This window comes from Zootoca vivipara, chromosome 12 (assembly GCF_965207765.1).
Source record: "Zootoca vivipara chromosome 12, rZooViv2.hap1.1, whole genome shotgun sequence".
Classification (NCBI taxonomy): Eukaryota; Metazoa; Chordata; class Lepidosauria; order Squamata; family Lacertidae; genus Zootoca; species Zootoca vivipara.
Window position 1 is genome coordinate 4,632,959 of NC_142595.1, and position 13,667 is coordinate 4,646,625.

Here is a 13,667-nt window from a genome sequence, read left to right on the forward strand (position 1 = left end):
CTGACCTGTAAAACACTATCAGGAAAAGGCCTTGTGTTTTACTTGAATGCAAGCCAGAGCAGCCCTGTCAGCAACAAAAAGGTCTAGAGGAGAAGGGAAAGGCTCTGGAGGAAAGTTATGGGTTTGTTTTTAAGTGTGCTGTGTAGGCTATTGCTAAATATGCTTGTGCAAAACATAGTATTTTGGTGCCACATGGCTTGTTGGAGTTGTGTTTCATTTAGGCTGGATCATGTGTAAGTACGTCACTATTTCGGTGTGCACGTTTGTCTGCCTTCATCCATCCATCCATCCATAATCATTTTAAATTTTATGCCTTCAAAATCTATGTCTGTGTTTCCCTTCCACACTAGTTGGTGGTGCCTGATGTAGCCACACAGTTTGTTCTCGTCCCCTTCAGTTAGTATTTTACCACAAGTTCCAGAAAACTAAGGTCCGTTGTGAGCATCATTTGTTATTTGTGCACAGGCACCTTTTTATTTTATAAGTGCAAGTTTTCCTAGTGTTCTAGATTTGCCCAAAACTGCAGGTTTTCATTTACCCATCCTGACACACACCTTTTAATTTTATTTTTAATTGAAATGTATTTTTCCATTATTCCAGATTTGCACAGTACTGCAAGAAACAGAAATGTGTGTCACTCCAAGTTTGGAGTCACTCACATCAAAGGCTGCTACCTCCCCTGCCCACTGTACAAAATTCAGCTGAGATATGTACATTTCCCATTGAAATTGTGTAATTGTGTATATTGACTAGGAAATGTGCGCAATTCCATCTTCATTGAGGCCTGGTGAATGTGCACAATAGCTGGTTGTTATGCACATTTACTGCTCAGCTTAGAGTCTCATGCACATTATTTCTACCCTGCTGCAAACATCTTGGGCAACAAGAAGACAGTAGAGTTCTGTTTTCGTTTCTCTTCCCCTTAATTTATTTGGTTTCTCTTTTCCTCCCCTTTGGGCTTCGTTTTCTCCCTGACTGTCAGTTTCATGGGCTGAGCTTTGGACCCTCCTTTTTTATAACCCATTTTATAACACAAAACACAAAATGGCTGGAACAGTTTCATCTTCAGAATTGTGTCTGTCTGTGTAAGACCCAAGTTATACCAGAGGTAGCCAGTGTGGTGCACTGCAGGTGTTGTGTGACAACAGTTCCCGGCATCCCCTGTCACACGTCATGCAAGATGGGGAGTTAGAGTCTAGCAACATCTGTGTGGTTGAGCCGGCCAGCCAGAGCCCTTTCCCAGGCTGTTTGGCCGCTGTTGCATGCTGACAGCAGAGTGCAGGGTGAGGACAAAGCTGGACAAACTACCTCAGAAGGAGCATGTTGTGTCTCCAACCAGAGGTGCTACCCCTCCCTAATATGTGCACAGATTGATTTGGGGGTGGATTATGTTAATCTGGGTGTGAGCCAGTGACAAGTGAACTTGGTCAGGCAGAAAACAACATTTACAGAATTTAAGCATTTCAAAATACAGTACAGGAAAGCATTCTCTCTTGCACATTTTAATGAGACACTTTCAGGTCTTTGATAGGAGATTGAAGGCACAATCCTAACCATGCCTACTCAGAAGTAAATACTGTTGCATTTAGTGGGGTTTACTCCCAGGATTAAAAAGCAGAGACATCACCTTGCCTACAAAGGTCCGTATAGTTAAAGCTATGGTTTTCCCAGTAGTGATGTATGGAAGTGAGAGCTGGACCATAAAGAAGGCTGATCGCCAAAGAATTGATGCTTTTGAATTATGGTGCTGGAGGAGACTCTTGAGAGTCCCATGGACTGCAAGAAGATCAAACCTCTCCATTCTGAAGGAAATCAGCCCTGAGTGCTCCCTGGAAGGACAGATCGTGAAGCTGAGGCTCCAATACTTTGGCCACCTCATGAGAAGAGAAGACTCCCTGGAAAAGACCCTGATGTTGGCAAAGATTGAGGGCACAAGGAGAAGGGGATGACAGAGGACGAGATGGTTGGACAGTGTTCTCGAGGCTATGAAGATGGGTTTGACCAAACTGCGGGAGGCAGTGCAGGACAGGAGTGCCTGGCGTGCTCTGGTCCTTGGGGTCACGAAGAGTCGGACATGACTAAACAACAACTCCCAGGATTACAGCCAGATTCAGATACCCTACAGGTTAAGTCCTTGCGTTTCAGAAGAAATTGAAACAGTTTGCCATGTCTTACTATTTTCTAAATTTTATTGAGATGTCTAGGAAATTATTAATCAAGTAGCTAGTTTGTATTCTGGAAAATAATTTGAACATTTTGCTTTTCCTTTTCTCTCCAATACAAAGAATATCACTACAGAAGCTGCAGATAAATTTTCATTGAGAGCAAGATAGGTGTGCAAACATTATCTAAACAAATGTAATCTGGTTTTCCCAGCTGTTAAAAGAAACTGTCTGTGTTTATACACATACACACACACACACACACACAAGTTGATGTTAAATTGATTAAATTTGGTTTTCATTCCTTTTCTTTTGTTGTCAGTAGCAGGGATGAGGACGAAATGATGGAAGCTAAGTTTGAAAACGCAGATGTGTTCATAGCTACTCAGACCTTGGCTGCATTGGACAAAGACCTAATGGGTAGGCTGAAGTTTAAATTTGCAAAAAGAATGTAGGAAGAAGGCAAATGGTGACAATCTATCAGTTAGGCAGATGAGAGAGCAGTCAAACTGGGAAACTCCATAGAGGTGGGACAGATCTCATAACTCAGGCTCTATCTAGTAGCAGCACATACCTCATCAGATTGTTCAACTTCCCTTCCCAACTTGTCATACCTTTTGGGGGCACTGTAGTGGGAGGTTATTCACAGGGGACAACAATCTGTTACTAAATATTATGGGGATCTAGTGAAAAACTGAAACAGGCCCATGAATTTCTTAATATTATTTACTTTGTTCATTACATTGAAAGGATGTTGAGCAGCCCTTGATAGTAAAATAATAATAATAATTAATATATCCAGTAGTACTGGACATGCAAATTTTCCGTTATCATACTTTCCATGGAACTGTGTGCTGAAGAAATTCAGTTCAGCAGATTGTTGCTGTTTTAAAAACAAGTCTAGTTATCTACAGCATTGATGGAGAGAGCATAGTTTTCCTTACTGTTTTATCTGGACATTGCAAAAAATAAATAAAAAATATACAGAGCTGGTGGGAAATGACTTCAGTATCATTTCTATTCAGTTACTAGGATAGATATTCAGTATTTTATATATTTCAGACAAGTGGAATTTTCTCTAATAGCTTCTCACAAATGTGTCTCACGGCCTGCTTGGGAAATGCTATATTTTCCAGTTTATAAATTATTACCAGTAATTTTTTGTCTTTATATTTGGGAAAACATAATGTGCAAATGCATAATACACACAATTTGGTTTCATGAGGACTATGTTCTCTGTTTTATACTTACTACCCAGTAATGTAAACTGTGTAACTGGCACATTCTCATAGTACATTTTCATGACTGACCAGGTACGGTATCAGAGTAGCTCCATTTGCTGGGATACACTGCACCGTAAGCAAAAGACATATTGGCAAATGTTTAGCATGAATGTGTATAAATTAAAAAGTGCTTAAAACAATATGGATGTGTTCATATAATACAACCAACTCAACACACCCAATGGAGATTTTGTTATTTTATTTTATTTATTTTCTAACCACAACCCTCTACACTGCATCTCAAGCAGCTGTTGCAGATGGAGTTTGTACTATAAGGGGTGCTGCTGTTAAAATTCCTTGGTTTATTATCCCCTGATTGTGATAATGTTTTGGGATAATGCCATTGTTCATAGTTTTGAAAGATGCTCTTGGTATTCTTTGCAGCGATGGAGAGTATGGAGGATGATTCTGAAAGCGGATCTGTATCTAGTGAGACGAATGGCTCACCCCTCCCTTTTCCACGGGATGCTGAGCCTGTCCAAGATGTTCCAGCTCCTGTGCCAGTGACGATAATAGATGAAATTCCCGAAACGGACATTATAATCCACCCCACTAGAGAGGAAGGAGAACCTTTGTTTTCTGAGACAGGGACTAATGAAGATATTTCAGCTGATCCCATTATCCTAGTGAAGCTTACTAATGAAAATAATAATGCTGGTTCTTTGAGCAAGGGATCTGTAGATGGTATATCCTCCAGTTCATCCAAGAGCTTAGTACAACAACAGTCACCTAAAGAAGAGTTTGGACGCCAAACTGAGAAAGAGCAGGTATATATATCGGAGACACACACACCTCCCTGTGAAAAAACGAACACAAAGGATGTGTCCCTGGAAATCCTTACAAAAAATGGCACTGAGTCTGAAAAATCCAAAGTGATTTCTTCCAACTTTACTGTTATGAGTGAAAGAAATCGAACAAAGGAGAAAGTAAAACAATTGAAAGAGGATAATACCAAGGAAGGACTTCCGAGCAAAATTAAATCTGAATTGGAATGCAGATATGCATCAACAAAAGACCCAGACGAGCAGCAAACATCTTTATGGTGTTACCGTGTTCGCGATGGAATCACAAACTATGAACCTAAAATAGGTCTGACCACCTTTAAAGTTGTACCTCCCAAACCTGAAGTAAAATATTTTGACAGAGATGCCTCCCTTTCTACTGGTGCCATAAAAATAGATGAATTGGGCAACCTGGTGGCTCCAAATCCTGGTAGTATGAAAAAGGTCACAGTAAATATGAGTTCAAGTGAAACAGAGGAAACTCTCATTGGGAGAGCCAAAGCATACTGGAGATCAAATTCTACGAAAACACCATTGGGGGAGTCCCCAGTAGGCTTCCCCACCAAGCCAGCAGTCATCACCAGTTTCAAACCCCTCAATAAAATAGGTGAAACAAAGCCTGACTCCCTTGCAAGTCTGAAGGCAGCAACGGCACCACTAGCTGGTTCCAGGACAGTTGACAATAATGTTGGGCCTTGCGGGGGGAAGCCACACATTTACGCCACGCAGTCTTCAGTTAAAATGCTAACGACTCCAGGGGTCAAGACAGATAAGATGGAGCTCCCATTTCAGAAGCCCCAAAGAAGAACATCAAGCCATTACGTAGCCTCTGCCATTGCAAAACGCATCGATCCACTCCAGTTTAAAACCAGTCAAGAAAGGCATGACAAAGTAGAAGAGATGAGGGGTGGGAAAGTGGTAAAAACTGAAACAGAATCACTTCCCAAAAGATGCATTATTTTGGCCAAAACCCGCCCAGTAGAAATGCAGCCAGCAGAAACAAAAAGATCTTACGTAGATATCTTCAGTTGCAGCCAAAATGCATCAAATACTCTACCACTTGGTGCTCATTCCAAGATAAGAAGTAGCACGCATTGCTACAGGGAGACATTTACCACAAGACCTTCTAAAGATGGTCTTGGAGAGAAGCCCAGCTGGGGTTCAATAGAAAATGTAGTTGTTAGAGAGACACCTTCTATATTTAATCAAAGGAGGGAGCAAATAGATGAGGCTAACTGTCCCTTCCTCCTTAGATCATCCAACAGTTTCTCATCTTCCATCACTTCCAGCTCTTCTGTGAAGTCAGCTGGGGGGCATCCTATCAACAGTAGACCATCAGAGTTAGATGGAACAGCTATTGTTAATCATGTAGTTTCAGAAAAAGATGAAAAACTTGACAGTGTGTGTGAAAGCAAAAGGGCAGAGTCTGATGTCGGAGGTGATAATAAAGTTTTTGGGCCAAAGAAGAAGTTTAAGCCAGTAATCCAGAAGCCACTTCCAAAAGATACATCTCTACACGGTGCTTTAATGGAAGCCATCCAGAAGGCAGGAGGAAGAGAAAATCTCCGAAAGGTAAAAAACTAAACAAAACTTAGCTAAAAGCATATTTGGATGTTATAGGAAATCTTACTGGATGCATGAAGTTTCTTGTAACATCAGGAACTGCTCTTAGACTTCTTAAAAGAAGAGTGGCTGGGGAAACCCAGCCAGATGGGCGGGGTAGATATATTATTATTATTATTATTATTATTATTATTATTATTATTATTAAATAGTGAGCTCTGCCTTTCAACCTTAGCAGGCATCAGTCTGTTTCATAACAGCTGTTGTTTCTAATTTAAAAAAATATATATAGTGGCAAGATACTACACTACGCTACAATCACTTCTGCACTGTGTGTGTGTGTTTTTGTGCAACTTAATGTTTCACTTCTTTAAAGCAGCAGAAAGTGCAGAAGTGTCTACTGAAGCTAATTACAAATGGCCTATAGTATAAGACTAATCCTGTACTCATTAAAAGTAATAATATATAACTGCAACGCATGGAAGAGATCTGGTTGAACATAATACAGATGACAAGACTGGTTTTTCCATCTCTGATAAACAAGGCCCACTCCTACAAATCCCATTTAATTTTCAGTGTACTCAGGCTGGATAAAGGCCAAAGTCAGGTAAGCCAACTTCCAACTGAGTGACATTTCGAATGCTCCAATTACCTTGTTTCCAAACTAGGTAGAAATAAATGGTTTATATCTGTTTTGTCACATGCTAGATTTCACCCAGCATGGCTAATGGACCTCAGAAGAAGCCACTGTTCACAGAACAAGAGAACGAGCGCTCTGCCCTTCTGGCAGCCATTAGAGGTCACAGTGGAGCCTCAAAGTTGAGAAAGGTAAGAACGGAGACCTTGCATCTTTCCAGTAGCTTGTTCAGCCTTTGCGCTATGTCATCATCCCTGTCCTGGAAATGCTATAATAAAGGAAGCTCTGCTTGAATTGGCAAACCGAAAGTAGAAATATAAGCCAGAGTAAGACATGTCATGTACATTCCTAGCAGAATGTATCACTTCTGATTCACTGACAGAATTGTACCTGTAGCAGCTGATAATAAACATTTATTTACTTAAAAATCAATCTAAACGTTTTTGAGGGATGGGGCCTTAGCTCTGTGGTAGAATACATGAACGACCTCTAGCTGAGAATGCATAGCTGCCCTCAGTCAGAGTGTGCAACACGAGGCTAGATGTGCAAATGGTCTAACCTGATAAAAAGTAATCACTTACGTTCCTTTGTTTTGTTCGTATGAGATGGTTGTCCTGTAGCTGCTGAGAGGAAGTCATCTACTGATGGCAGCTGAGAGTCATCCGAGACTTCAGCAGTTCCTGCACTCTGCCTTTGCAGTACAGGAAATAGAGCGGCCCGGATATGCTTCTGTCAACCATTGTGTGAATATTTAATTTTTAATTTGGTTGACTGCAGTTTGAGTACGCACTGTAAAAAGCTAATTATTCTGGAAGAATCCCTCATTGATTTGCTTGGTCTTTTTTCCCTTTTAAAATAGGATTTAAATAATACCTTTTTGAGATTTTTTAAAAAATCAAGCAAAGTTTGAAGGCACAGAGTAATTATCACTGTTACTAGTTTCTGATAAAGCTTCCGGGGAAGGCTAATAAATCATGTTAATTCCAAACTCCTTGTTGTCATTTTCAACCTAACTTAGTGGCCAACTGGCAACATTTTTGCCTTGTGCCAAAATAAATTCCAGGATCCCACAGTTCAAACAAATAAATCAGGATTGAATTTCTGAGACTGCTTCAAGGCCAAATGCTTGATCTTAATCATCAGTTCCTTTAAATGATGTGAGAGGGGAACAGATGTTCCTGCGTTGCAGGGAGTTAGACTAGATTAGGGTTACCAGACGTCCCCAGATTTGCAAATCTGTCCCCGGGAAATGTGGCCTTAGCAGCCCAGAGCCAGCCTGGTAGCGCAGTTGGCTCTGGCTGGCTTCAGGAGCTGCTCGCTGCCGTGGCGCCCACCATTTTTCCTTGCTAGAAGTCCCCATATAATGTGTTGCGCGCAAGACACATCATATGGGGATTTCTGGGAGGCAAACTGGTAGGTGCTATGTCAATGAGCAGCAAGCAGCTCCTGAAGCCAGCCAGAGCCAACTGTGCTACTAGGCTGGCTCCAGGCTGTTGACTGCTGCTGCTGCCGCCGCCACTGCTAAAGGGGGAACGGGGACGTCCGGCAGTACAGATCTCCTGCCCCCTTCCCCCTTTGTTTTGACTGATCAGGTAAGGCTCTGTAGCTGTGGGCGGGCGGCCGTTGCCCAGTTTTTTTAAAAATTGCACATTTATGTTTCACAGGGTGTGAAAGAAGGGCTTTGCACCTTTATTCAATATGGATGTGTGCTAGGGCCCAGGATCTTTTGCCTCACCATCCCCACAGGTAAAGGGACCCCTGACCATTAGGTCCAGTCATGACTGACTCTGGGGTTGCGCGCTCATCTCGCATTATTGGCCGAGGGAGCCGGCGTACAGCTTCCAGGTCATGTGGCCAGCGTGACAAAGCCGCTTCTGGAAAACCAGAGCAGCACATGGAAACACCGTTTACCTTCCCGCTGTAGTGGTACCTATTTATCTACTTGCACTTTGACGTGATTTCGAACTGCTAGGTTGGCAGCAGCTGGGACTGAGCAACGGGAGCTCACCACGTCATGGAGATTCGAACCGCCGACCTTCTGATTGGCAAGCCCTAGGCTCTGTGGTTTGAAGCTGCTACTCAGCTTCAAAAAAAAAAAGCGTCCCTGGATTCATTGAAAAATATCTGGTAACCATAGACTAGATGACCCTTTAAGTCCCTTCTAACTCTACAATTCTGTGATTTAATAGGGAAATAAGAGCTGTTACAAGGTTTTCATTAATGGAACAAGGCAAAATTGTCCAGAAGGGAAGAGATTAAAATATCGTTATGAGTTTGTGTGTGCCAGACCCTTCATGGATACAGCAAATGTTAAAACATAAGCCGGGATAGCTTCCTGTCTTCAGGTGTTGGGCATTAAGAAAACAAAGGAAAGGTGATGGGCCATTAAGAGAACAAAAGAGAGGGGGCTCTGTGACAGACTGGCAAATGAGTGGGATCCCTCCTCCAGCTCTAAGACAAAGCTGGAGTTTGAGTGCAGGGTTTGCTGTGAGGTGAAAAGTCACAGGCTGAAAAGGCAGAGAGAAAACCATGGCTGATTTCTGATTGAATCCCGGGCTGTGGCTGTGGGAGAAGCAAGAACCTCTTGGGGTGTTGATGCTCTGAACCCCTCCATCGTAGATTCAGGTTGTATATATCTGTAAATAAACCATATATCTTAAAGACACCTCTGTCTCCACTGTGCCTCATTCCCAAAAGGAAACATGGACCCTGTGCCTGGAATCCCTCCCATTGGGGAGATGTGTAACAATATGCACCCAGTATCATTGTTCCGTTAAGCCTACTATGACCTCCCCCCCCCCTTCATTTTTATCCTTGGTAGATCTCTTCATCTGCCTCTGAAGAGCTTCAGAGTTTCCAAAAAGCAGAAGCAGCCTTGCAAAACAGAGAGGCCTCTACAACAGAGCAATGGGGGAATCAGCTGCTGCCGCCGCCTCCTCCTCCTCCTCCTCCGCCACCTCAAGTGACAATGAAAACTCCTAGGTACATCGCAAGTCCAAGAGCAGACAGCCCAGGGGATGCAAGGCAGGCGCTAATGGAAGCAATCCGCTCGGGAACTGGGGCGGCGCGTTTGAGAAAGGTAATCATCTTTCTAAGGCGGAATATGAACAGGAGGAGGCATGGCTTGGGGCCTGTGGTTGAATGCAAGAAAGGGAAGCAGGTGTGCTTGTTTGGCACAAGTAGGAAAGGAGTAGAAAGAAATGATTCAAATTTATGCGAAACGAAGATTGCCTAGGGTCAGACAGCAGGCTAAATGACCTCTTACGTGATTTCTGTGAGTGTTTCTTACGCAACTTAGTGTGGCTCCTCCGAAAATCTGGAGCATCCTGTGTTCAGTCTTACGGGACAATAAAATTAGGCTTTCCTACAGAGGGTATTCTCATATCGATCAGAAGCAACTCTTACAAATTGCATACCATAACTGGTAAAACTTTGGGCCTTCTGGTTGTGTTCTCCTTCTGTCGCAGGAAGACTCCCTTTTGTGGTGCAAATCTTAGGGCCAATTTAAACACTGGCACCTGCCGTGCAGCTGCGCACCAGCAGCTATTCCCAGTGATTTTTAGAATGATTTGGCCCCTTTGACTTTGCCTTTCAGCTTCCTTTTCCCCAATCTCCTCATTTTGGGGGAAGCTTCCTATTTCAGAGCTCAAATTGTTCATGTTGAATTTTCTTGGTAATTGGCCATTTACACGACATTGTTATTCCATAGAAGTATAGTCACTGCTCTCAGTTGGCTCACACCAGGTCCCAGGAACCACTCCAGATTACGGCCAGGGTCACCATCCCAGAAAGGGATCACGGGTGTGTTTGCAAATGCAGATGGAATTTTCCCACCACAAGCATGCAAAGACGTAAACTTATCTGCTTGCCCTCTAAAGGAAAACAAACCCACAATAATTATAAACTAAATGTTACAGCTTCCAAGTCATTTTGTAAGACAGAACAAACCACAGAAAATCATTAGTCATTGGAGAAGAAATCTGTAGCTTTCAAAGTCTATTGTATTTCTGTAAACAACAACGCTGTACAAACCATGACATCAAAGGTCACAGGAAGATAATGCTGCCATTGGTGAGGTTGGTTTCTTATTCAGCCTGGGCCCCCTTTGTATGTTTTCCCTCATCTGTTAAGGTCAAATATGGTGTCCTGTATTGGAGACCACAGAATTCAATAAAAGGTGTGGAATGGACAACAACAGAGGGAAAACAGTATTTGCATTGATCAATGAAATAGTTTATATATTTCATACTTTATTATTATACATCACTTCACTATACAGTACTTCTGGGTGTATAAAGAGATAAATAAACATAATAAACTAAACTAAAATTTACTTCTTGCTCTGTTCTTCTATAAATGTGCTCCTTGCCCATGGAGAGTTTGATTGTATATAGGACGGTATTCAACTAAGTTTATTTCTGGGTAGACCCATTGAAGTTAATGAACATGGCTAAGTTAGGTTCATTAATTTCAATAGGTCTATTCTGAGTAGAACTTGAATGAATACCACCCTTATTTATTTACTGCAATATTTTAATCCCTTCATGTTTAGTTGCCAGATGGTGAAAGAGTCTGTACTGAACAATAGAAATGATTAAGTACATTTGTTGCACTTCTGTTCAATATTTTAGCAAGGGAAAATGCGATGAAATGTGACAGATAACAATTTGTGTGTAAAATTAAAGTTGCTTCAAATTGAGGTGTATGCAATTTTTAATAAATATAATGAGGGTGTAGTAGAAACACATAGTCTGACAACGAGACATAGAAAGATAGGTTAACATAATAATGTCATTTTTGAGTCTGAAAATATAAATTACAATATATATTTATTTTATTTCAGGTCCCTCTGCTTGTTTGAACACTAAATGCTCCAGTCACTCGTTTCTTATGCAATTTTTCATGCATTTCTTACTGGTTTGAATGGACACCCATGGCAAAAGGATTCCAAGAAGTTTACAGGCCAAAAATAAGCTGCATTTTCTGTGTTTCTCTCTATTTTTTTATTTGGTTCACAGGTTGCTACACAGCTTCTGTGCCAAGGATTTGTGGGTCCCTTGCCCCCAAATAGTCAAACCGTGCCAATAAAACTATTCTCAATGGCAGGTTAATTAGCTGACGAACACTTTTTGCTGTGTGTACTCAGCACCAACATATTTTTGCTTGTTCAGTTAAAAATACGTAGCTATTCTGGACCATTTAGTTAATTTCTTTTTAAAAACAAAAGCAGTTTAAAACCTCAGAGTATACAGACTATAGATCTGTTAAAATGGGATGGAGGGGTTATGACAGAAACTCAGTGGTTCAAATTACCACATGCTGAAGTCACTGCTTTTTACAATCAAGCAGGATTGATTATCCACAACGTTTTGACCAAGCTACCGGTACTGTAGTTATCACTAGAGATTCAGAGATCACTTGGGATCCATTTGACAGGCAGTTTTAGGGGATACCGGGGACGCAGGTGGCGCTGTGGGTTAAACCACAGAGCCTAGGGCTTGCTTATCAGAAGGTCGGTGGTTCGAATCCCTGCGACGGGGTGAGCTCCTGTTGCTCAGTCCCAGCTCCTGCCAACCTAGCAGTTCGAAAGCACATCAAAGTGCAAGTAGATAAATAGGGATCGCTACAGCGGGAAGGTAAACGGCGTTTCTGTGTGCTGCTCTGGTTCGCCAGAAGCGGCTTTGTCATGCTGGCCACATGACCTGGAACCTGTACGCCGGCTCCCTCGGCCAATAATGCGAGATGAGAGCGCAACCCCCAAGTTGGTCACGACTGGACCTAATGGTCAGGGGTCCCTTTACCTTTACCTTTAGGGGATATAAAGTCCATAATACTAACATCTGCAGATATGCTGAGCCCCAAGGGCAGAGGGCTTGTGGGGGCGCCTTAGTAGGGGGAACTTTCCACAGAGCTGTGCCTGGCACGTTCCCTGCACAGCTTCTGGCAAATGTTGAAGGCAACAGCTCTCTATCCTGGCATTTGACACTTGATGTGTATATTTTTAAAACCCACCTTTGTAGTTGTTTTGAACTGTTATTAGTATTGTATTTTGTTGTGTATCCCACCCATCCCATTATTACCCACCCTTCACCCTAAGGGAGCCGTACAAGATTATCATTACCTTATTCTTCTTCTTATCTTGCACAGCTCCCATTTGTTTTAGTGAGACTTGAAGAGGTAACTTTCCAGTAGATGTGTCCCACGTCAAAGTGCAATTTAAAGTGCTATTAATACTGCTTCCTGGGAACTACTGGCTGTAATTTGTTTCCCAAACTGCTGCTAGTGGGTCAGGATTCCAGCCCCCTTCAATGGGCTTATGCTCATCTCACATATCAAACCTGATTTCTCATCAGTTAAGCCCCAAACATTTTTAAATGGCATGTTTTTAAAACAAATTAAGCTACTTTCATAGATGATGTACATATTTTGAAAATATTTTCTTATAAGAAAATTAGCATTAAGAATTATTATTGTCTGGGTTTTACACATTTATTGTATGTTGTAAAAGAGTTTTTAAAATGCACCTTAATACATGTTTTTGGTTTAATAATAATTACAGCACTGGTTGTAGTCCGAAATGATTTTTAAAGGCACTGTGTAATGTTGCTAACCTTTCAAAGTGTACTGTTAGCCGTCTGCAAGCCTGTGGCTACATATTATATCATGTAAAATACTAATTGAATTTAGTGCCACAAATAAAAGAAACATAAGTTTTATTTGTCATGCTTATCTGAGTTTTGTACAAATGAGGCTGGCAAGATATAATACTTCCTTTTTTTAGAGAATTAAAGGTGCTATGAAAGAAGCAGTGTTGATTGTGGTGTGCCAGTTCCTCTCACTGCCACACCAGGTAAAAAGGTTTCACCGTTTTCTACAAGAACCTTTTTGATCAGCGGTGCAAGCAGAATAAAATAAGTGTGACAAAATACTTGCTTGTGATGCCACCTTTATATCTCTTTGAAACTATACTCTTATCTCCAATCTGGGTTGGAGCAATCCTAGAATCATAGAGTTGGAAGGGATCCTGAGGGTCGTCTAGTTGGAAGGTTGTGGACTCTCCTTCCTTGGAGGTTTTTCAGCAGAGGTTGGATGGCCATCTGTCATGGGTGCTTTATCTGAAATGCCTGCATTGCAGGGGGTTGGACTAGATGACCCTTGGGATCCCTTCTATGATTCTATAATTAATTGTGAGGTTATATTGACTACCAAGTTGGCGTTAGCAAAGCTTCCGGAACAGTTC

The 13,667-nt window shown here is 41.8% G+C and overlaps 1 protein-coding gene across 19 annotated transcripts in view; it reads left to right on the forward strand.

Moving 5' to 3' along the window:
• COBL (cordon-bleu WH2 repeat protein) overlaps positions 1–13,143 on the forward strand; it is a 106,157-nt gene extending 93,014 nt beyond the window's left edge. For 16 of the 19 annotated variants that reach the window (XM_035136100.3, XM_060282187.2, XM_035136101.3 and 13 more), the window contains 5 exons: positions 2,485–2,582; positions 3,830–5,799; positions 6,499–6,618; positions 9,249–9,506; positions 11,271–13,143. In XM_035136100.3, the coding sequence (XP_034991991.3) occupies positions 2,485–2,582; positions 3,830–5,799; positions 6,499–6,618; positions 9,249–9,506; positions 11,271–11,288 (2,464 nt within the window). In that variant the 3' untranslated portion in view covers positions 11,289–13,143. The remainder of the gene's footprint in view (positions 1–2,484; positions 2,583–3,829; positions 5,800–6,498; positions 6,619–9,248; positions 9,507–11,270) is intronic. The other 3 variants (XM_060282184.2, XM_088655940.1, XM_088655939.1) reach the window with 1 other exon arrangement.
• The last annotated feature ends 524 nt before the right edge of the window (positions 13,144–13,667 follow it).